This window comes from Coturnix japonica, chromosome 38 (genome assembly GCF_054131305.1).
Source record: "Coturnix japonica strain WE chromosome 38, WE-NBRP24, whole genome shotgun sequence".
Taxonomy (NCBI): Eukaryota; Metazoa; Chordata; class Aves; order Galliformes; family Phasianidae; genus Coturnix; species Coturnix japonica.
This window is the reverse complement of record NC_140700.1, coordinates 3,072,606-3,095,717: the sequence shown is the minus strand read 5'-3', so window position 1 is coordinate 3,095,717 and position 23,112 is coordinate 3,072,606. Positions and strand designations below refer to the sequence as shown.

At 52.5% G+C, this 23,112-nt stretch overlaps 2 protein-coding genes and 1 long non-coding RNA gene across 5 annotated transcripts in view; 1 reads left to right on the top strand and 2 right to left on the bottom strand.

Annotated features, from left to right (window-relative positions):
* Positions 1-4,638: 4,638 nt before the first annotated feature.
* LRRN2 (leucine rich repeat neuronal 2) lies at positions 4,639-22,742 on the top strand. 2 transcript variants are annotated; one of them, XM_085527180.1, is made up of 3 exons: positions 4,639-4,913; positions 13,335-13,394; positions 19,985-22,742. In XM_085527180.1, exon 3 carries the CDS (start codon positions 20,272-20,274, stop codon positions 22,360-22,362), a length of 2,091 nt encoding a protein of 696 aa, XP_085383306.1. In that variant the 5' UTR covers positions 4,639-4,913; positions 13,335-13,394; positions 19,985-20,271; the 3' UTR covers positions 22,363-22,742. The 2 variants fall into 2 exon arrangements, with proteins under 2 accessions (XP_085383306.1, XP_015740451.2); XM_015884965.3 differs by lacking the exon at positions 13,335-13,394.
* On the bottom strand, positions 14,720-15,138 carry LOC146754795 (uncharacterized). Its single transcript, XR_014938770.1, has 2 exons — positions 14,925-15,138; positions 14,720-14,834 (listed from the first exon to the last, which is right to left on the bottom strand). It is a non-coding gene; the product is annotated as an uncharacterized LOC146754795 (long non-coding RNA).
* Positions 19,238-23,112, bottom strand: part of MDM4 (MDM4 regulator of p53) — a 29,306-nt gene continuing 25,431 nt past the window's right edge. The window contains exon 12 of one of the 2 annotated variants that reach the window (XM_015884971.3): positions 19,238-20,004. In XM_015884971.3, the coding sequence (XP_015740457.2) occupies positions 19,872-20,004 (133 nt within the window). In that variant the 3' untranslated portion in view covers positions 19,238-19,871. The remainder of the gene's footprint in view (positions 20,005-23,112) is intronic. The other variant, XM_085527184.1, reaches the window with a different exon arrangement.

Below are 23,112 nucleotides of genomic sequence, written 5' to 3'. Positions count from 1 at the left end.
AAGATCACCACGTCCAACCCTAAACCACCCCACTGTGCCCACTGACCACGTCCCCAAGTGTCACATCTCCATGGTCCATGAATACCTTCCTGGGATGGTGACCCAATGCTTCCCCAAGCAGCCGTGCCAGAGCATCACTATACTTATGGAGATGAGATTTTTCCTAACGTCCAACCTTTCCCTTCAGTGCAGCCCTGCTCCTGTGTCTGCAAGGAGGCAATGGGAGCGATAACAGGACCTGGGGGATCAGCAGACCCAGACACAGAAGGCGTTAATGGTCGCTGTCTGCTGACAAACGCAACAAGTTCACTCGCTCTGGCTGACGCTGCAGCCTTTTAATTACATTTTTGTCTGGCAGTAAAAGAAACAAATCTGACTCTTAAAGCAGCACGTAACACATGAGGCATCATAATCATTTCCTTCCCTGGTTTTTCCTTTCTTTAATCAGCCAACACTGTGCTCTTTAGGAAGTTTATTTCCCCCCGGACCAATCTCCTGCCTGTAATTTTGAGAGCTGGTGGGGGCGAAGGCTGAAAGAAAGAGAGGAAGAGAGAGTGATATAAAATTTCTGCAATGCAAAGCGTGTTCCATAAAAGAAGACCGCATTACTCAGCCTGCCTCGTGTTCATATAATGGGGGACTCCATCAGGTTCGCCTCACCCCTGCGATTTGCTTCCCAGGGTGGCCATAAAGATGCTTGGAAGGGGAAAGATAAACCGAGCGGCTCCTACTGCATTGCCGGGGCTGGCAGAGGGAGTTGGTCTCTTTGGGGCTCTAACTATGGCTGTTCCTGAGTTTTATAGTATCGCCCTTGATTTATGAGTAGCTTTTATAGTAGCTGTAAACCAACCCCAAAACAGAGAAATAAAGGAACTAGAGAATATTTCCCCTTCCCACCCAGCTCGCCTCCTGCAGCGGGAGAGCGGCGGTGCTGCGTGGGGATGTGGCTTTGGGATGAGATGGTGAGAGCTCAGGATTGGTGTTGTGGAGGAGGTGTGAGGCTGAGGGGGAGCATCCCTTCATCAGCTGACAGCATGGCTGAGTCCTGCACCCCAACACTGGCTGCCACCATGGGGATGGGTTTGTCACCTCATCCCGCTGCACCCAGGGAGAGTACATTGGTGTCTATGGGCAGTGCTCGAGGTGCAAAGGTTGGCTTGGAGGGATGTGGAGGTTGTCCCCTAAAAGAGTGCTGAAAGATACTCCAAAAATGTGCAGAAATATAAACATGAAGAAAACAATAGTGTGTTAACAGCGCCAGGAAGCAAGGATTTACTGATAACCCTGAGCAATGGGCTGCTCTGAGCAATGAGAAGCAACCCCAGAGCTCCTGTCTATGGGTACATTGCTCCTCCAAAATGGCAATGGCTTTGTGGAATTGATGCAATGTCGATTTGCAATACAACCTGTGCTGTGATGGTTGGTACAACAGCAAAGCAATGCACCCATCCCCAGCCTGGAGGAATGAGGTTGGCATTTGTCTTCCAAGCAGAGTAGGAGGAAAATCATCACAGGTCCTTGAAAATCTGAGATCAGGAAGCTCTGGGGTTTGGGCTGTTCTAGGTTGGGTTGTGTTATACCCAGTTGGATTGTGTTGAACTCAGTTGGATTATGTTGTACCCCATAGGTTGTGTTGTATGTAGTGGGTTGTGTTGTACCCAGCTGGATTGTGTTGTATCCAACTGGTTGTGTTGTACCCAAATGGGTTGCGTTGTACTCAGCTGGTTGTGCTGTACCTAACTGGATTGTGTTGTACCCAACTGGGTTGTACTGTACCCAATTGGGTTGAGTTGTACCCAGCTGGGTTGTGTTGTACCCAACTAGTTGTGTTGTACCCAGCTGGTTAATCTTGGCACTGCTGCCCAAGGAAGGACTGATCCTTGCCCGCAGTGCTCTGGGTGCCAGGGGTAACATACAGCTACTCTATCTCAGGCTGCAGCCACGCTGTAACTCAGCAGCAGCAGAGCTTGTGTGAATTATGGCTCTGTCCTGAACCAGAGAGAGCCCTGCCATAACTTATTGCCGCTGCTGGGAAGTGATCTGCTTTATTCTGCACAGGGGAGATGTGGGAGGGAAGGGGTGTCTGCTCTTTGGCTTCGGAAGATGGGCTGCAGGCAGCTTCTGCAAACACCTCCAGGGTTTATGGTTCCCTCCTGCTGCCTGAGGGAGCTGCTGTTATGTCCTTAAATCATTAAAGAAAAATAATATTGGCAACACAACAACTCCTGTATCCATGTAACACCGAGGCGATGCTCCAGGGGATGCCGGCACTTTGTGCCCAGCAGCTCTATCCCCAGTGGAGACAGTGAGGTCGGGGAGATAGCTGGGAGGAAGGAGAGGAAAACACTGCTGGAGCTGGTCCTGCCTATAGCAAACCTGTAGGAGCAGCCTGGGACCTAAGGAGGGAGGAAACCTCCCTGGTCACCATTACTCCTGACTGGAATGGAGGTGTGGTGAGGCAGTGCCACATGCTTTGAGCCCCCACATCCCTACAAAAACTGTGTTGAAATCAATGGAGCATGGAACAGTTGGGTTGGAAGGGACCTCAAGGATCAGCTCATTCCTTACCCAGACATAGGGCTATAGGAAGGCTGGGCTGCAAGGGACCTTACATCCCATCCAGCCTTTGCCATGGGCTCATTGCCTGACCAGCTCAAGCTGCCCATTGATGGCCTTAGATATCTCCAGGGATTGGGCACTTACAATCTCTTCCTGCTCCCCAAGAAGCTAATGTGGGGTTGGAAGAGAATGTGAAGCTCCTTCCAGCCCCACTCATATAACTGGCTACAGGGGAAGAAAATCACTGAGACTGCAAGCTGCTGCCCCAGAAAGAAAAGCTTTAACCCCTTGCACCAGGGGAATATCTTCCAGGTGACTTCAAGTGCATGCAGGAGAGCCATGAGAAGTGCTGAAGCAGCAGAGAAAATAAATTAGCACCATCTCGGCTAAAATCCCACACAATTAAAACCTGGATCAGGCTGTACTCATCTTCCTGAAGATAGCATCTTGAGAGTGACATGCATTAGTCATCCTCTGCAGCGGGCTGGCTTCACTCAGGGATCAGCGTGGTTAGCAGCAAGGTGTGAGACAGGGAGGGCTACCCGGGTGGCTGGCACACAAGGATGCATTGCTGAGCAGCTGCTGCTCACCCCATAGCAGTGCTGTGGGTCCCCATTCTCATAGGGGCACAGCATGGGTAGCAAGTGTCTCTCCTTTCTATAGTGCTTCATAGGGTGCTCACTGGTTATGGCACAGCCCTGCATGACCCAGTGTTTGGATGCAGCCTCAAGTTTCACCCCCCTATTACTTAAAAAGCCAAGAGGGAATTTCCCAGCTGACACCCCTCCTTGCCTCTCAGTTCGTGCTGCGAAGCATTTAAGCGAGGCTAACATTAAACATGTGCTCCCATTAACTCTCCATTTAAATGCTTTGCTGAATGGGGGCCGACATGCCAGAACATCACCCATTTGGTCTGGGCACATGGGTAGGGATTTTATGTTATTGAAGTCCTGCCAATTAAATCAGGTCACTCCAATCTTTCCTCTTCTCCCTCACTGGCTCTGGCGTGTGTGTGTGCGCTGCTGTTCTCCATCCCCTGAGCTCCAGGCAAATGCACGCATGAGATGGTGATTCAATGGCCACTGTCACCCCTGGGGCGAGTGGCATCTGCAGGGCTCTGACATCAGATGGTAAAAGCATTTGGGGGGAGTATTGCTGGCAAGGAAACAAAAGCTGAGGCTGCTCTGCTGCACTGGTTTGCACCCAAGAATCCTGCCTTGGTTGGAGCCCACATCTGTGCCTATATCTGCAGGAGGGCTGGAACTGGTTGAGCTTTAAAGTGCATCCTATGGTTCTATATATCTATATAGCGGTATGATTCTGTGATTAACCCCAGTTCTCTCTGTCTGACTACAGTCAGCCTTCTGGACTCAGCCTCCAGGCTTCTGCACCCCAAGTCTGACTTTATAAATCCACTGAAATTAGGATTGGATTGTGGGTTAAAGAAGGGGAAATTTTGGCTTGATCCTGCCCTACAGCAGTGCTTGGGTTATGATAGATCTGCCATTCTCAGGCTGTTATTGGCAGTTAGGGTCTATTTCTTCCCACTAATGGGAAAGAATCCCAGAAGTGAGCCATGGGCAGCAGATCCTACATGGGGATGTGGCCACCACCCAATTGGAGGAGGTATTCAGCACATAGGAGCATCTATAGTGTCACCAAGGGCAACCTGGGGACAGGATTGGTGCCAGGAACAAGGCTGTGGAAGGCAAGAAACCCTTTGAGAAGACCACCCTCCCCATTGCTCTCCCAGCACAGTGCCAAGAATCCCAACTGTGTGACCCCCCTGTCACCCCTCAGTGTCCCCATGTTGCCCCCAGGCACTGTGGATGTTGAGGGGTGCAAGCAAGCAGCTCTACCTTAATGGGAGCTGGTGGGTAGCATTGGTTTGTGAGGGTGCCAGGGATGGCTGTGCCCATGTCACCAGCCTATAGATGGGTGTGTGGTGTCACAATGCTCACCAGAGCTGCAGGAGTTAAGGCAGCAGGAGCTGGTTCGGGTGGGTGGCACGTCGTGGCGACAAGGCTCGAGTGAGGAGGAGGACGGGGAAAGGGAGGGGAGAAGAAGGGAGGAGGAAGAGGAGGAGGAGGAGGAGGGGGCAGCAGCGCCTGCAGCGCGAGGGGAGGATGGATTTCTCTCCCTGCTGCCACCAGATCGAGCGCTGAGAGAGAGCACAGAGGCAGCGTGCAGGGGTGGGCTGTTGTCGTTATCCCCCCCCCCCTCCTCCCCTCCCCATAGGACTGGAGAGATCTTTGATGGGTCCAACGCACCCCCAGCCTTTGTCTGCCCGCACCCGATGAGCGACGGCCGCAGCGGATGCTCACGGTAATGGGAGACCGAAGGAGACCCCAATGGTGAGTTGGGTTCAGCCTCATTATGGTTCTGGGGGCGGGGGGGAAGGGGGAAGGATGGGGAGCTCCTGTGCTTGGTGGTTCTGCTGTTTGTTTGGGGTTTTACCCTTCCTTCCTCTCTCTCTGATCTCTGGGATTAATGGTGATGACAATAGGAAGTGCACACAGCATCTGTGCCTCGATGGTGAGTGGTCCAGGAAAGGGGCAAGAAGCACAAAGGGTGCTCCAGGGAAAGGTTTCACTCAGAAGTAGAGGGGGAGCTGGTTATATCCTCAAACCCTCTCTGGGCTGATTCTTGCCCTGGCACTAATGGGGTGACTGTGATGATCCCCAGGGAGATGTAATGGGGTTACATTGGTGCCACTGAGACTGAAATGTAAAAGCCATCCAGCATTGCACTGGGATGCCAGCAGGATGTGATCCCACCAGGAGCAGCACTTCCAAGCATTAACCCCTTTGTGCCCAAGCCCTGGAGAAAGTGTCAGAGTTAGGGCATAAAAAGAGGCTGTATCAAATCCATCAGCCTGGTCTTGTGCTCTCCCTCCTTCCTTCCCAACCTGCTTTTACCCTTTGGTGCCAAGCACAACTCTGCTGCGAGCGCAGCAAGGCAAAAAGCAAAGGGAAAAAGAGCAAACTGGGAGCCCTGGGTGGTGGGTGTGCAGCCAATGTGCAGCAGGGTGCTGGGGGTGCACAGCCCCACAATGCAAGGATGGCCCCTGGGGGAGGAAAGAGGCTTTGGGCTGCTCAGTATGGGAAGCTCATGGGGTCATTTGAATGATCTCTCTGCTGGTTTTGTATTGATTTTACTCCTTCTTAACTCCCATTCTCCATGCACACACTGCTGTATACAAGCAGAGCAGCCCCTCCTGTGGCTTTAGGATGCTGCCAGCCCAGGGAGCAAAGGGGATAATTGAGGATCCTGGGGTCTGCACGCCTCTGTGCATTAAGGGCCCCATGGCTACACACAGACCCTTCCCATCCCACCACCCTCCCCACCATGTTGTTGTTAGGACCCAGCCCCTGCTGCTGTTTGGAGGACAAGCAGCCCTGATGCTGCAGCCTGCAGGTCAAGCCCGTAGCAAAGCTAGGAAGCAAACACTGCCTTAGTTCTGTGTAGCTGCAGGGTCAGTGCAAGTTCCATGCAGTGCTGACTGCTCCCTGCTGTGGGACTTTTTGTGCCCATTGATCATTGGTGGTCAGGTTTGGGACATGGGACACTGCCATCCAGCTGCTGTCCTCCTCACTATGGCAGTAGACCCCCATCCTTCCAATTCAGCCTCTTTGCAGTGGGCAGAGCTTTCCTTGCACTGGTGCAGAGCTGCCTTGGCACCCTCTTGTTGCTGGCATCAGAGCAGGGATGAGAGCAAAACCCAGTGCCACATTCTGCTCCTCTGCCATTTTAAGCTCCTTCCATTGGGTTGGACTTTCTTTTATATATATATCATTTATTTTCTGCAATATGAAATGAGAAACTCAGTGTCAGCTGCTGGGGCTGAGCTGTGGGAACACCCATGGTGGGACACGCTGACCCTTCTGGGGCTGAGAGCTTGGTGACCCTAAATATCTGCCTAGGGGAGGGATGGGGCATGTAGGGAGATCCTGAGCATGGGCCAGTACATGGTAGACTTCCTAAAGAGCAGCCAGCATGGCATTGACCCATGGCAGTTCCTTCTCAGCTTGGTATGATGGTGATATATCCATGACTTTGGTTCTCCTGGCTATGATAGGGGGAAATATCTGCACCACGAGCAGTAGCTCCCAGCACAGCCCTGGGCAGAGCCACAAGGATCAGGATTGCTTGCCTGGAATGCATTGGGAACAGAGAAATATCACAGTTCAATGAGTCCTAAACTTACTCTATGAAGGGAGGTGGTCTCCTTGGGCTTGAGGCTGCATGTAGGGGCTGGGGTTTGTTTGTTGATCCTCATTGACCACCAGTTGTACCATGCCCCAAACAACCCCTCTATCTTGTGGGGCTCCTACACACGGTTGCCATCCAGGTCCCCCCCCCCCCCCCATTTCACATTGACCCCCACACCCAAACAGCATCCAGCACCCAGGCAGCGACACAGTGGCTCAGTGGTAGTTGACAGCAGAGAGTATTTTGTGATGAATAAATTTATAGCAGGATTATAAGAGGCTGTTCCAATGGGTGGGTTTAGGAAGGGAGTAAATGGCTGAGAAAATCACTCCGGTCATGGCTGGGAACAGCCAGGGTTCAGAAGGGGGGTGACAGCCCTGTCCCTGTTCACTGTATGGGGAGGGGAGTGAGATGCAGGGAGTGGGGTCCCAGTGATGCCCCCATCCCATGAGGGGGGGGGTGGATCCTTAGAGTCCCCTGTGTCCCCCTATACATCTCATGTCGTGCTCCCTGTGAGCTGTTTGCAAACAGTGGGAATGACGCCCCGGCTCCGTTGTGTTGTGCAATCCCAAATAACAAATAAACATGAGAAAATAGGGATCCGTTCCCAGACCATTCACAAAGGGTTTAATTGGGATATAGCAGTGCCTTATAGCCTGCTGCTGGCTCTCTGCTTTTCACCCAGACAGGCAGAAGAGACGAAGTTAGTCAATAAATCACTCGTGATAAATTATTCACCGTCCTTATTCAGAATGAATGTCAGCTTCCCCTTCCAGCAGCTTATAAATGCACCCATATTGTCTGACCCCTCCGGGCCCCAGAGCTGCCCACTGGATTTAAAACCCCATCCCAAGCACTATTATAAAACCATATATTGTGGTGTTTATCACCGGCCATAAAGCAGCAGCTCCAGCATCAAACTTGCTGTGCAGGGTCAGGATCTGCCCACGCTGTCCTCCCACTGCCCATAGCTGAGCAGAGCCCCATCTCCAGCTTCATACTGGGAAACCTGCTTTGCACAAAGCCACCGTGCTCAGCAGCGATTGCTTTGAATGTGAAAGCTTTCATCGGTGCCAAGTTTGCAATCAGCATAAAGGGGGTTTTGCATCTTAACCAGCCTTTCCCAACAGGGGAACTAATCCCAGCTTAGTTTAGGGGTAGGAAACACAGGGAAACCCCACTCATCCCAGCAGGGCTGTGTGGGTGAAGAGCATCAGTGTGGAATAAACAGAGGAAGCGATGGTAGCACCTGGGAAGAGAACAAGAATTCTTCTTTTCTCTTAGTGGAACATTATAAAACGAACCAATTTGTTTTGCTCCAGAATGCGTGTTTTAATTGGGTGCCCATCGCTCTCTCATAGTATGAGAATTAAATCTAATTCGAAGGTTCAGCCTTTCAAAACATGGTTTGGAAATACAGAACCAGAGCTGCTCGCTTGACTTGAGGGGTCCAATTGGGTTCAGGCATCGCTCTGAGAGCTCTGCGGTATCTGATCCGGATTTGCAGATGGCTGCAGTTGATCCGGAGCTGCATTTTGCAATGAAGGCTTTTAGAAACATAGAGAAAAATGGGCAATTCTCATTCCTGAGTCAGTTTTCCTCCCTTCTATGTGCTGAGTGCTGGGCAACTGGGCTTCACATGGCTGGATTCATGCAGCATCGCATGGGTCACCATGCTCTATTGGTCCAGAGTCAGGTCAGACCTTCCCATACTCACTGTGCAGCAGCAGGATCCGACCCTACACTGAGCACTGGGAAGGATCAGCATTAAGGTCTGGCTCTATGTCACACTGCACTGGGGAGCTCTGAGCTGCAGAGCAGCCCAGCATCATGTTTTGGTTTATGTTTTCCCAAATGCTGAATGGGGATGGCAAGCAGGAGGAATGTGCATTCAAAGTCGTTTTCCTTTGGGAAGTCACTGCTGTGTTTAAAGAGAAATGGGTGATGGATGCTACAGCATCACCCAGCCAGCACTGTGCTGCTCCATTCACCCTGCCCAGGGCTTGGGGCCAGCCTTGGTTCTCCCTGTGTCCTTGATGCAGATGGTCTCCTTGGGCAGTGCCTGTCAGTAATGGGATTATGGAGCTAAATGAGTTGATAAACCCCAGCAGGGAGGGGGAGAAGTTTGCAGTGAGAGGCTCCAAGCAGCTCATGTCCACCCAGTAGCGTCTTCCCTTTGCTTCGCTTTATGGGGCATCTTGTTGCATCTTGTTGCTAAGGAGGGGATGGGAATGGGGTTTTGCTGCTGTGGTACCCAGAGGGTTCTGCTGCAATCCCTTATGGGATGCTGTGGGTGAAAGGAGAGCATGGGAAAGGGAAGCAGGGGGGAAGCAGAACATGGAGAGGTTGCATTTTGCTGTTTGTCAATAGAAGCAATAGAAAAAGAGCAGTGCAGGAGGCTCAGCACCACGGGGATGGAAGAGGTGGGAGAAACGGCCCAGCAGCTCAGCATGGGTGGGAAGACCCCATGGTCTCCATCCCATTGGGAGGGTCCCTGAGGTCTCCACTGGTCTCTGCTTCTCAGGTACCCCCAAACCGAATAGGAACAATGCCACAGCACAGAGCTTTTCCTCCATCCCCGCCCTAGGAAGGGGTGAAGCATCCCCAAAAGCCATGCACGGCAGTTGCTATGGCAATCCTACATTTTTCTTGTGATTCCTAATGACTTATTGGCATTTGCAGTAATCACACAGTTTGGGTGTGTTGTTTTTTTTTCTCTCTCTCTCTTTGCTGGATGTTGCTTTGCTTCCCCTTGGCCCCAAAGAATGGTTTTATCCCATGGGGTGTTCAGATGGAATCGGGCTGGGGATGCTGCCCCAATGCTGTCAGCACAGCTTCCTAGGGAGCAGAAGAAGCTGGAGCCCTTTGCACAAGGCAGGTGCTGAAGTGCAGCTTCTTTATTCCCCAGAGGAAAGCACTGAGGATATGAGGATGGAGAGGGACATATACAGATACAGCAGACAGCAGAGAAATGAGAGGGGCCCCATGCAAACCCCAAAACCACTGCAGGGTTGGGCAGCACTTTGAGGAGCAAAACTCAGCTTGGAGAGAGAAATCAGTGCTCTCTTGTTTTCAACCCATGCTTAAGACCAACAATTAATGCATCACCCAGGTTTATTGGGGCGGCTTAAGCACAATTTGCCATTGCAGCTTGTGGGGATGGAGTGGGACCTGAGGTCAAGCATGGGGTTATCAGTGCAGCTCTGAGCTCTCCTGCATGGCTCTTTCAGAGTGCAGCTTATACATGCAGCCCTGCTGTGGGTTGCATCTGGAGGGTGAGCAGAGAGCAAGAAGGACCCTACCAGCAGCACTGGGAGCAGCTCCACATCCAACCTATGGTGCCATCCTTGTGCTCCTTATGGTTGTCGTGTCCTAATGAGCATAGACAGCATAGGAAGGCAGCTGCCCTCCTGCCCCTACCCATGCCCCTGTGCAGCATTCCCTGCCTGCAGCACTACTGCTTAGCTGAAGAAATATTGTCTTCAGCAACAGGCATCTCTAGAGAAATAACAGCAGACGTCCCATGGTGGCTTAGATTTTAATTACGCTCAGGAATTCCTTCTCTTTTTAAAGCTGTGTTTAATAAACTCTTCTTCCCCACCTGCTGAAGGGAATGTAAAGAGATGCAGTTTATCCATCTTGAAGGGATAGGCATCAAAATGCTGCAGTGAGAGCACTTCAGCCTAAAGCATCCCCTGGCTTGGGGGCAGAGGGCAGTGTGTGAACCCAGCTGCCCAGAGCTGCTGTCCCAGTGCTTGAACTGGGAGGTGAGACTTTATCCCTGTACCACATTGACAAGGATGTGTGTTCCCCAGGTGACAACCTCCTCGCAGCAGTTTGGATTTGCTGCGAGCCACGTGGGCAGCAGAGCTCGAAAGGCTTTTTGACATTGCCCTGAGCATCCTTGCTCTGAAGGATGCTGCCATGGCCTCAGTGCGGGCAGGAAGGGGGGAGGGTTATGGCCATGCTCCTATTGATCCTTCTGTTTCCATGCTGTTCAGCTGGGGTGAGCCTCTTGGGTGATGCAGCTGGGCTCGCCTGGTTGGAGTCACCCCAAGCAGTGCTGTGCTGGCCACAGGGCCATGATACCCATGGGATGGGGACAGAGCCTTGTGCTGAGTGGGTTGGGGACTCAAGGTGACCAGAAGCAGCACGGAGCAATGAACACTTCCTCATGGATTCCATATCTTTGGAGAGGAGGTTACAAGCAGCTCGCATGCTGCAGCTCCAGGCGTGCTGCTTGCTTGGTTGATTAGAGGGATGTAGGAATAAATGGAAGAGATGGGAGCATCCTTCACCAGTCCCAGCTCCTGTGCCGTGCTGCCTTGATTTTTCACAAAGACTCAGTGTCCAGAGCTTCAGAGCTGTCTGCATCACTCAGTCAGGCTCACAAGGGCTGAAAATCTTGCTCCCTGTTCCCTCTGCAGGCCGTGCTTCATCCCACCCCGACCATCTGTGGGCTTTTGTGTATTGGCAGCATACAACAGAGGGCAATGGCATGTCATGGGTACATATACCATCATTTCTTGGCGTGCACCTGTCTCTCCAGCACTCACACCGCTGCAAGGCACAAGCACACGCTTGTGAGTGTTATGAGCTGCTATTGCTGTCATGTTGGTGCAGCTCAATGCATGTGTACAGCATAGGAGTGACTATGTCCCAATGCCTGGCTGCTGGCAGTGCTCCATGCTCTGTGCCCTGGGCTGCTGGGACTGCAGGAGCTGTCTGAGAGTCAAAGAAAAGAGAGCAAATGAGATCCTGAATCCAGGGAAAGGAGCTGCAGTTTGCTTTAGGAATTGCAGGTGAGAAAAGGAGGAGTAGAGGGGGAAAAGCAGGACTGCAGCAGGTTGCAAAGGGCCCAGCTGCACATTGCAAGGATCCCAGCTTCAGATTGCAAAGGACCAGGCTGCAGGTTGCAAAGGACCCGGTTGCAGGTTGCAAAAGGTACTGGCCCATGGGTGAGCCTGCAGCACACCCAGCCCCAGCTCTGCAGGGATCCAGCTCCCACGCAGCAGCATCGCAGCCGAGATCCTGCCAGCAACCTGCAGGGTGGGAGAAGGCAGAAGCTGGAGGTCTCCGTTTCCGCTGAAATCTGGCACCTTCCCCCTCTCTGGCAGCCTCATTAGGAGCTATAATTACACCCGAGTGCTCACAACACCCTTTCCCAAGCACCCTGGGGATAAAAAATATACCCTAAATCCCAGCAGGATGCTCTGAAGAGTTGGGCTTCATTGACAGGAGCAGCAATGGCTGCAGCACCCCCATCCCCAGCAGAAAGAATGGGACCTCACAGGTGTCACCCAGCAGTGAGGATAGCAGTGCTCCCATGGAGGAGATAGCAAGCGATGGGTTGAAACCCTTCCAATGGGTGAAATCCATGGAGCTGGCTGCACGTTGCAAAGGATGCATGGGGCCAGGCTGCAAACTGCACCAAATTCAGCCACTGTGCAGCTGCTGGAGGTGGGTTGCATAAAGGTTTGGGGGTCTGCAGCCCCCTAGCAATGCAACACACATCTCCTGCCTGTGGTGCCCATAGGAGCTCGACGCCTGCAGCAGAGTTCAGAGCCAGCCCACCTGGGATTGCAAACAATTAATTTCCCCAATCTGCACAACGATCAGCTTTTGAGGTGAACAATTAACCGGGCACAAATTGTAATTGTCATCTCGGTTCTGATTTTAATTTGGCCTAATGAAGGCTAAGTGGTGCCGTCTCGCTCCTTCTCCCACAGCCCCCTCACATCAAGGTTCCATAGGGATGGGGTGGGCTGGGACCACAGCCATACCCGTGGTGGGGGGTGCAGGGTAATGCATTCATTTGTATTACAGGCTGCTTGTTTGCAGACATCAAGGCCAAAGAAAGCTGTATTTAAGGGAATTGGCTGCCCATGTCCATGCGTTCTGCTTTGTCACAGTCTGTTAGCCTCTCTGCTTGCCCTTTGAAGCAGGGGGTTGTCATTTAAGCTGAAACAAAGCACCCTTCTGATTTTACCTTGCTGTCGCCAGCCATGCCTCCCTTCCCTCCCCCTCCATCCCCACATCCCCATAGCGTTTTCATCTGGCTTTTTCATCCCTCTAATCACCCCTCGTACTGGGAGATCCCATTTGGTGGGAGCTGTGTGGGACCCTCAGGAGTGATGGGTGAAGTTGGCTGAACCTCAATGCTCCTCCATTGGGGTGGAGACTGAACCTGCTGGGGTGCAGCTCTCCATCAGCATCAGTTGCATGGGGGAAACAAGGTGATGTCTGACATTCAACAGCTTTGCTTTAAGGGGGAAATAAGGCTTTAAAACTTAGTGGGTGACATCTGAAACCATTGAAAAGCAGCCTTTCAGTAGCTAAATAATCCAGTTTGAGATATAGATGCTTCATGTTGTCATAGATTGAAATACCTGGGGTATCACAACCATTCAAACACAGGTATGGACAGATCTTGGTGAAGGGAAGGTTGAAGCTCAGTGATTCTCATGTTACAGCTAGGGATGTGACTTGTGTGACCATGAGAAACCTGGGATAGGCTGGAAAACTGCTCTAGACTGAATACTATGAAGAATCTCTCCATGCAGATGGTGCTCAAGCATTGCCATGGGCTGCCCAGTAAAGTGGTGGAGCCCCCCAGCCTGGAGGTATGTAAGAGATGTATGGATGTGGTATTAATAGACAAGGGTAGAGATAGACTCAATAGGTCCCACTGATGGTTGGATGCAATGATCCCAAAGATGTGGGACCTCAGTGATTCTATGGCTCTGAGACAGCAAATGAGCCCCTCCGAAGCTACCCATGCACTCCATGCTGGGATCCTATATTGATGCAGCATTCAATAGCCCCAGTGCCTGCTGAAGGCAGCGAGCTGTGGGCCCTTACCCAGGGTTGTAACTATCAGCTCAGCCCCATACAGCAATTTGGGTGGCTGTAGTTCTCCCCTATTGGACCAAATCAGCTCTGCACCATTCCCTGCTCTGAGTCTCAGTGTCACTGCACGGCTCCCACTGTCACCACACTGACAAGTGGCAGTGACAAACAGCACAGCCATCAGCCAACAGTGGAAGCTCTTTAGGGCTGGAAGGACCCCGTTAGAGCTGTGTGCTTAATTGGGCAGGAGCTCGGGGCTGGAGGGTGCAGGGTGATGCTGAGCTGCATCGCTGCAGGTCAGAGCTGTGGCAGTTGGGTTCTGAGCTCATTACCATTTCCTCCTGCTATCCACACACATGCCTCCATCCAACATCAGGTCGGGTTGTTTTTCTTCTTACACTCCTTTTCCAACCATTAACGATACATCCCAAAGTTCCTCCCGGAGCAGCCCCTTTTCCTCCTGCCTCTGTGACTCGAATGGATGAGTAGCTCCGAGCAGCTCAGTCATGCAAAGAGCATTTTCTGGGGCATATAGGAAAACAATATTTTGCCAGTTCTTCCAATGGCAATAAATTACCTCCAGCTGCTCCTTCCCCTTCCCCATCTCCTATGCAAGCCCAGAGGGGCTCTGTCTGCAGCTGCACCCACCCTAAGGGCATGCACCTATTTGGAGGCAAGCACCCACAACCCCACTCTTGCTCTCTGCATTGCAATGCAGCCCCCCTTGCAATGCAGCCCCATGCCAGCTGAGAAGGGTGCATGGCTGCATCCCCCCCATCTCCTGCATGGAGCTCCCCCAGCAGCATCAAATCACTGCTGAACTGCACCCCACGCACCTCATTGTCTCACTGCCAAGCTGGGAAGCCTTAAACAGGCGGGATGAAGGAGGCAAATGTTTTCCATTTTCCCTTCCTGTTCCTATCGGCTGCTTTTATTATTATTATTATTTTATTTTCGACCCCCTTTTGAATGACAGCTCTATCAAAACAGCTCATTTGGAAATGTCAGGTCCATTCTTGATAAGTCATCAGTCACGGTGATTGGTGCTGACAGACGCCCTGCAACGGTGCTGTGCTATCTAATATACTGCGCTGCAGTCTTTTGTAATATCACATTATTTTATTTATTCAGCATGGCATGAAATCTCTCCTTTAGGAAATGGGAAGAAGGGAAAAGTTAACCCTCCCGGTGATGCTTCCCTCTCCTTGATAAGCCTAAATGAGAAGTAAGCAGACATCAGTCTATAGCATGGTACAGCAGTTTCAGTGCCACCATTCAGGGCTGTTCTAGGGGCACTGACCCACCTTATTAAGCTCCATAGAGCTGCTGTGTGGTCCCATGGGTGCAGGTGGGCTGAGATAAGTGGGTGCTGCTCTCTTGCACCCCCTGATCTGCACTGAGCAGCCTTTGTTTGCTCTCATTAAAGCCTCTGCAAAGTGCTCAACATGTGAAATATCCTTTTTATTAGCTGGAATTGACGGGGCCGTCTGGGACTGGTGTCTGCTCCACTTTCAAGGCCAGGACTCTGCCAAGCAGCTGGCATTTGTCTCAGTGCTTCATGTCTCAGCACTCAACTCCTCGTGCACTCAGCATCCATTCATTGCAGCTACTCCCAATTCCGAGTGCAACAAGCCATGGTGTCACCCATGGGCACACAACCATGAAGCCCTGCAGACCCTAAAACCAGAGCAAAAACCCTAAAACCAGAGCAGAGATCTGTAAGAGCCTTCACCCCTCTTTCAGCACTGTGGCCAAGTGTTGGAGCTCTCCTGGATTTGCTACCTTTAAAGTATCCTGATTTTCCAGGTCCCCCCCCCCTCCCCTATTACTTTCTCTCCTTCCCATCCCCCTGTCCACCCCATAGCCTGAAAGCCAGAGCACAGAAGGCTGTGAGCAGACTGCAAGCTGAGAGCATCCAACTGTGTCTTTCTCCCCCTATGAAAATGCTGCCCCTTCCTCCTCCTCTTCCCATCCCCGGTGCTCCCATGGCCCCATGGTTGTCGCATGGAAGCAACGGTGTCTGTCAGCCACCAGAAAATGACAGCAAATGGCAGGAAAAGGGCTCTGCTAATAGCATGAGTGACATGAGCACAGTGTTCAGCAGCACAGAGGCTGCATCATAGCATCCCACTGCTGCCCAGCTCTGTGCTGGGGGGTGGGCTGCAGGGTTTGGAAGCTGGGAAAGGGGTTGGAATGGGGCTCAGAGGAATGCATCAGTGCCCCCACTTTGCTGTGAGTCAATTTGATGCACGTTGGCACAGCTCACCCTACCAGGCTTGGACAGCAGGTCCGTAGCGAGCTCATTAGGAAAGAGCTGGGGGTGATTTCCAGGCAGTTCAATAACTGAGCAGCGCAGCGGGCAGGAGGAGCCACGTGGCTCATTGCAGCACCGGGGCTGTTTATCTGCCAGGCAAAAGCAGGGACAGGCATTGCCTGCAGCACAGCTCCCTGATGCTGCACTGTGCACCCCATTGCTGTGTATAGAGTTTTGGGGAAGAAAGCCTTCATTTCTGTCTCCAAACCTGGCAGAATGGAGCCAAACCTCACGAGCAAGATTCTGGTGCAAAAACACAGAGCTTCATGCTGGCAAGGGCATGGTGCAGGGATTGAGGGGCACAGCAGCATCCCTGCAAGGTGTTGGGGTCTCACATGGGGTCCTGTGCAATAGAACTGCGGGGAGGTGAATGGGCTCCACTGGGCTCCACTGATAGCAGATAGCATTTTCTAAAGCCTGAGGGTGTTGAAGGAGCCAAATGGCATTTGGAACCCTGCATGAGGCTCTCAGAGGCTTTTACGCAGTGAAGGGCTCTAAATTAGCTATTGCCACTCAGGAAGAAGATTGGGGAGATAGAACTCTGGAAACAGAGACAGTGAAGCAACAGTTGGAAAGGGCAAACAGTCGGTGGTAGCAGGATGGGAAGCAGCCACCATCCCATCCCATCCCATCCCATCCCATCCCATCCCATCCCATCCCATCCCATCCCATCCCATCCCATCCCATCCCAACCCATCCCATCCAATCCCACCCCATCCCATCCCATCCCATCCCATCCCATCCCATCCCCAACTCTCCCATTGCCATCCCTTGGCACTGGGGATGCTCTGGGTTTGGGCTGTTTGCAATGGGATGCTGAGGAGGAGGGGGACCGTGCTGCAGTGGCCATGCACAGCTGAGCCCTGCTGCAGCCCAGAGACGTGCCAGTCGTGTGAGCAGCATCCAAAAACGCACTGAGATGCTGCCCAATGCAGCACGGGGTCTGCTGAGGACACCAGTATTTCAGAGTAAGGAACGATTCAGCCACAAGCCGAGGCTGAGAATCCATCTTCCCTAAGATCCAGCTGGGAGATCAGCCAGCTCTTCCAGTTTGCTTTTGAAAGACGTTTACAAATGCACACGATAACCCTGAGACCAACCCTGAAACCAGGCAGCCCCAGGGCTCCTAATAGAGTTATCCCAATGAAAAGACCTCAGGGCATCCCATAACAGGAGGATGGCACAGGACCCCTTCAGGGCCAGCACAGAAGCCACCTGTGAGTCCAGAGCCTGAAAGCAAAAAGATGAGGAAGAACAGCCTCATTTCCCAACCCTCCTCATTAAAATCCATCCAAAGCACTTGGGGTTGGGGAAGGCAGGGGGGTGTTGGAGCAGCAGTCTGATAAGGGCATGAGCATGGCTGCTGCCTGCCGGCTGCGGGTGGATGGAAGCGATAGGAGGTGCAGCAGTGGAGCTGTTTGCTTTGCACGCTCCCCGGCAGCTTTTTATCTGCTGGCTTCTTCCTGGATGAGCAGAAGCAACTGTTATCTCCCTCCCTGCCAGGAGAGCTGCTGGATGAGGCCCTCAGGCAGCAAGTAATGTCCCAGTCTGCTTGCACAATACATGGCTTAACAGAGGAAAGAAACACCCAGCCCAGCATTTGGGGAGCTCTGCTCCCTGCCTTGTGCAAATGCTTTTTGGGGTATAACAGCACAGAGCACGGCTTTACCCTATCAATGCAGTTGCTGGTTGCATGTAGGATTTCCCACCCTCTGCTCGGTGCTGTTTGTTTGCTTTGAAGCTGCAAAAGGGCCGGGATAGGAGCATCCCCTCCAACCATGCAGCAAAAGGGCGTAGAGCTGCATAATGCCCCCGGATTTAATAAAACGCTTCAAACAGGCAAAGTTGTTTGGTTTTTTTTTTCCCTTTGCCAGCTGCTTAATTAAATTGCCTAATGCTGTTTGCGATCGCAGCACAAACTCCTGTGTTTAAAGACCACAGCGTTGCCATAGCACTCACCCGGCGGATGGTGAGGGGCTGTGATGAAGCATACAGATGAGAAAGGCAGTGCCGGGCAGTTGCCACGTTACCAAAAGGATTGGGTGGATTTGGAGTTATTTATTTATTGGTTTATTTACTGACGTGGCAGCAAAGTCACTGCTGAGGTCTGGGTGCTTTGTGCTGAATGGAGAAGCTGCTTTTCTACCTTGGGGTATTGATGCTGCAAAGCCAGCAGTGCTATGGAACGAGGTTGCAGCAGGAGGGTTGGGGAGGTGTTTTCCCCTACATCACATTGCAGCACTACCCATTGTTAATGGAGGGCTAGAAGGAAATCAGACCTGGTTGGAGCATTGGCAGATGGCCACAGTGGGGAGGGGAGAATCCTTGAGTCATAGAATAATCATAGAGTTATTAAGGTTGGAAAAGACCACTAAGATCCAACCGCATCCAACCATCAGCACCACTATGACACCAAGCTGTATCCATCACATCACAGAATGGATGGGGTTGGAAGGGACCTCTATAGAGCATCATGTCCCAGTCCTATTAATGAACAGGGACACCCACAGCTCCATCATTTCCCACCCCTGTGAGGACGCATGCAGGAGGGATGCACACACAGGTCTGATATCGATGTCTCATTGCACAGAGAGGATCATGCTGGACTGGACCAAGTGTGTGCATCTCAGGCTGCAAAGCCCTGCAGAGCTGTGTGTTCCCACCCTCCTGCTCCCTGCACACAAAGGTTGGATCCCCCTCTGGCTCCTCCAGAGCAAAGAGCAAAAAGGCCGGAGGTTCTCCATCACCTCCCTCCCCACAGCACTGCACACCATGGGGACCATCGGCCCCACTTGCTGCTGCTAAGGGAGAAGGGAGGGCAGGGAGCCTGCTTAGCTGCAGCCATCCATCTCCCACAGCCAGGCAGCAGGAGAGAGGCAGCAGCAACCAAAGCTCCTTCCACGCGGTGATTTATCTCCTGGCTTCATCCAGCAAACTTGCTGATGAAAAGACTCTTCCCTTCTCTGTGCCTCATCAATTCTCATTCTCGTTGCTTTGCTATTTTGTGTTGGGCTGGGTTTTTTTCTCCCCCCCCCCCCCCCCATTTCTGGGCTTCTGCTGCCTCTTCATGCACTGCTGTGTGCACAGCATCAGCCCTCCCTGATCCATATGGGGAATGTGCCCAACAGAACCAGAAACCCAAGCAGAAAATCACAGCTAATTTGGATTCTTTTGCTATACAACCACTGGGGCCATTGGAGCATCACCTCACACATAGGGCTTTCCATAGCCAGCCCTGGGCATGAGTGTTTTTCTCGGCTCTTCTTTACAACCATAAGGAAACATTACATATATACACACATATATATTCTTCCATATATATTCTTCTTAAGGAGAAAGAAACTCTATGATGTTTTGACCATGGTATAATGACCAGAGAGATCTACAGCCACGGGAGTGCCTGTGCACTTAAGAAAGATGAGGGTCCATCAGAAGAGGCAGAAATCAATACCACCTTCCTCTCCTTTAATGCTGGTCCTGCAGGAGGTGCTTTAAAGACAGTGCCCCCACAGCAGGGGGTGCAGGGATCGATTCTGGCATCAGGTTTGGTTGAATCAATGCTGACTAAAGTTTGTTTGTAAGCCCTTTATAAGGAGAACAAGGGGGTGCACCCAGCAGGGATGGGGTTAACGGGCTTCTCTATTCTTCTAGCAGCCTCTAATGCATCAGCGACTCCTGGTCCTGTTAATTAGATCCTAGCAGTGCTTTAAGCTTTGAGGTTCAAGGTTTGGGTTGGATGGTTCCCAGTCCCTCCTCTGATTTCCTGAGAGCAGCTGGGATAGGATTCTCCTGGCCAGGGTCCTAAAGAGGATGAGATGGGCTTAAGAGGTGCACTGGTTGCTGGTAGCACAGAGCAACCATGAGCCAACATCCAAACCTCTTGGGCTGGGAGGGGAAGGATGGTGCTGCTGATACAAAGAAGGTGAAGTGGGATGTATTAGTAGGACTTGGGGCTGGTGTTGGAGGTCCTGTGCATGGGGTTTGCCTCTCCAGCCCATGCTGTGTGTGCAACTTCTCTCCTAACGCAGCTTCTTGTCTGTCCTCTTTCAGGAATGATCTTGAGGAACAACCTGGAAAATGCAGCAAAGTGCCACAATGAACCCACTGGGGAGGAAGAGGAGGCGAAGCTCTGATTAGAAGACTGGCCCCACTCAGGGGGGTGATGTGCCCTCAGCTGAGGAGGCCAGGCAGGGCAGTGGGGGCTGATTGCTCCGAGGGCTTCGCTTGGGGCATCTCCTCCTGCAGACCCCCTCCCCACCACGGTCACTCCATGCCCCTCTCTGGCTGCATTCCCTGAGCCTTCCCTGACCAAAGGAAGCCAATCCCACAACCCAAAAATGAGAGGTTTCCAGGGCAGCTCGCTGCTGCTCTGCATAGTGGCTGCTGCTGCCATCCCCATCGTACCCTGGAAGGTGAAATGCCCTCTGCAGTGCATGTGCCAGATCAGACCCTGGTACACCCCACGCTCTGCATACCGGGAGGCCAACACTGTGGACTGCAATGATTTATTCATCACTGCTGTGCCCGAGGATCTGCCGGCGGGGACACAGACATTGCTTCTGCAAAGCAACAACATCGCCAGGCTGGAGCAGAGCGAGCTGGACTATCTCAGAAACCTCACGGAGCTGGACCTGTCACAGAATAGTTTCTCTAACGTTTGGGATTTCGGCTTGAAGAACATGCCACAGCTGCTCAGCCTGCACCTGGAGGAGAACCGGCTGACAGAGCTGCCTGATAACAGCTTCCCAGGGCTGGGCAGCCTGCAGGAGCTCTATCTGAATCACAACCAACTACGTAGGATTGCACCCCGCGCCTTCGCTGGCCTCAGCAACCTCCTTCGCTTGCATCTCAACTCCAACCTCCTGCGGATGGTCGACAGCCGCTGGTTCCAGATGCTGCCCAGCTTGGAGATCCTCATGATCGGAGGCAACAGGGTGGATGCTATCTTGGATATGAATTTCAGGCCCTTGTCGAATCTGCGTAGCTTGGTGCTGGCTGGGATGAACCTGAGGGAGATCTCAGACTATGCGCTGGAGGGGCTGCGCAGCCTGGAGAGCCTTTCTTTCTATGATAATAAGCTGGTGACCGTCCCCAAACGGGCACTGCAGAGAGTGCCCAGCCTCAAGTTCCTGGATCTGAACAAAAACCCATTGCAGAGGGTCAGGCAGAGTGACTTCACCAACATGCTGCACCTCAAGGAGCTGGGGCTCAACAACATGGAGGAGCTGGTGTCCATTGACAAGTTCGCCTTGATCAACCTCCCTGAGCTGACCAAGCTGGACGTCACCAACAACCCCAAGCTGTCCTTCATCCACCCCAACGCCTTCCACCACCTTCCCCAAATGGAAACCCTCATGCTCAACAACAATGCCCTAAGTGCCTTGCATAAGCAGACGGTCGAGTCCCTGCCCAACCTACAGGAGATCAGCATCCACAGCAACCCCATCCGCTGTGACTGCGTCATCCGTTGGGTCAACAGCACCGAGATGCGCATCCGCTTCATTGAGCCTCAGTCCACGCTGTGTGCTGAGCCCCCCGACCTCAAGAGGAGGCACATTCGGGATGTCCCCTTCCGAGAGATGACGGATCTGTGTCTGCCTCTCATCTCCACCAGCAGCTTTCCCTCCCGTCTTGAAGTGATGGATGGTGACAACATCTCCTTGCATTGCCGAGCAATGGCAGAGCCGGACCCGGAGATCTACTGGGTCACCCCCTCAGGGGTGAAGCTGATCCCCTATGCACATGATGGACTCTACAAGGTGCACCCTGAAGGGACTCTGGAGATCATGGGGATCTCAGCACAGGAGGCCGGGCTGTACACCTGCGTGGCCCACAACTTGCTGGGGGCAGACACCAAGAGCATCACCGTGCTGGTCAACAGCTCCTTCCCACGTAGCGAGGCCAGCCTGGAGCTGGCAGTGCAGGACGTCCAGCCCTACCACATCCTTCTCACTTGGAAGCCACATCTCAACGCCGTCTCCTCCAACCTCACCTGGTCCAGCTTCCTGCTCAGCTCCAGCTTGGACACAACCAACATCGCTCGCATCCCACTGGGCACCCATGCGTACAACATCACCCGGCTCCACCAGGACACGGAATACTGGGCTTGCCTGCACGTGGCCTTTGTAGACTTGCAGGCCAAGGTGGCATGCGTCAACGCCAGGACTAAAGAGGCCATCCGCCACCACCGCTTCTTTGGGGACAGGCAGTGCCTCCTGACACTGCTGGCCCTCAGCATCCTGCTGCTGGCCACTGGCTTGGTGGCTCGCTGTGGTTCTGGGGACGAGTCCAGGAGGGCTGGGGATGCACTGTGGGATGCAGGGGCTGTGCGTGTGGTCTACCCCCGTCTTGCCCAACACTGGGCTCAGGGGCCACGCAGTGGGCAGCTCCTGGCTGTGGAGGTGCAGGCAGCACCCCTGGACTCCTGAAGGCTGTCACATTGGTTGGGTTGGTTGGGAGTGGGGTGGGAAGAGGGAGGGAGAAACTATTTTTTACCAAAATGAAACAAAACAAACAAAACAGAACAAAAAGTGAAGACGTGGAGTAATATCATGGACTTGGCCAAGAGACAAAGCAGCAGGGTGGACACTGAGGAGCAGAGCTCAGCCACGGAGCTTGCAGAGCTCTACATGGTCTGGATCCACTTGTAGCTCCTACAAGCAGCCCTGGGACAGCTGGGATGGTTGAAGAGCCATAGGGATGGGCAGCAGGTCACCCCTTCCCATATGCCCTGGCACTCAACGAGGGCAGCTCCATTGCTGGACAGTCCTTGCTTTGGAAATACAAAAGAAAAAAGCTTTTCCCTTCAGGATATGTTTTGCTTTCTTTGTTTCTTGTTTTTTTCTTGAGCAATCAGACACAAACCCACCCCCTGCTCCTTCCCACTGCCCCAGCCTTTCCTTGCTGCCATCCCCCAGAGCAAAGCAGAGGGGATGGGTGGCAGCCACGTGGGCAAACAGAGCAGAAGTGGCAGCGGTGACGCATCTCTTAATGGGCATCCCCATAGGGATGGCTGATTGCAACCTCATCTCCTGCAAGCACAATCTCATGGCTGTTTTGTAAACTTCGGTGGGTGATATTACAGAATGAGAAAGGGAGGGGGAGGAAGGATATTCTTGCTTTTCTATTCTTATTTTCCGTATTTCTGTATATATCTCTGTGCTGTGAGAGGGCTGCAC

What these genes read in the sequence shown, in the direction of transcription:
- LRRN2 (XM_015884965.3), top strand. Translation starts at nt 20,272, where the DNA reads ATGAGAGGTTTCCAGGGCAGCTCGCTGCTGCTCTGCATAGTGGCTGCT.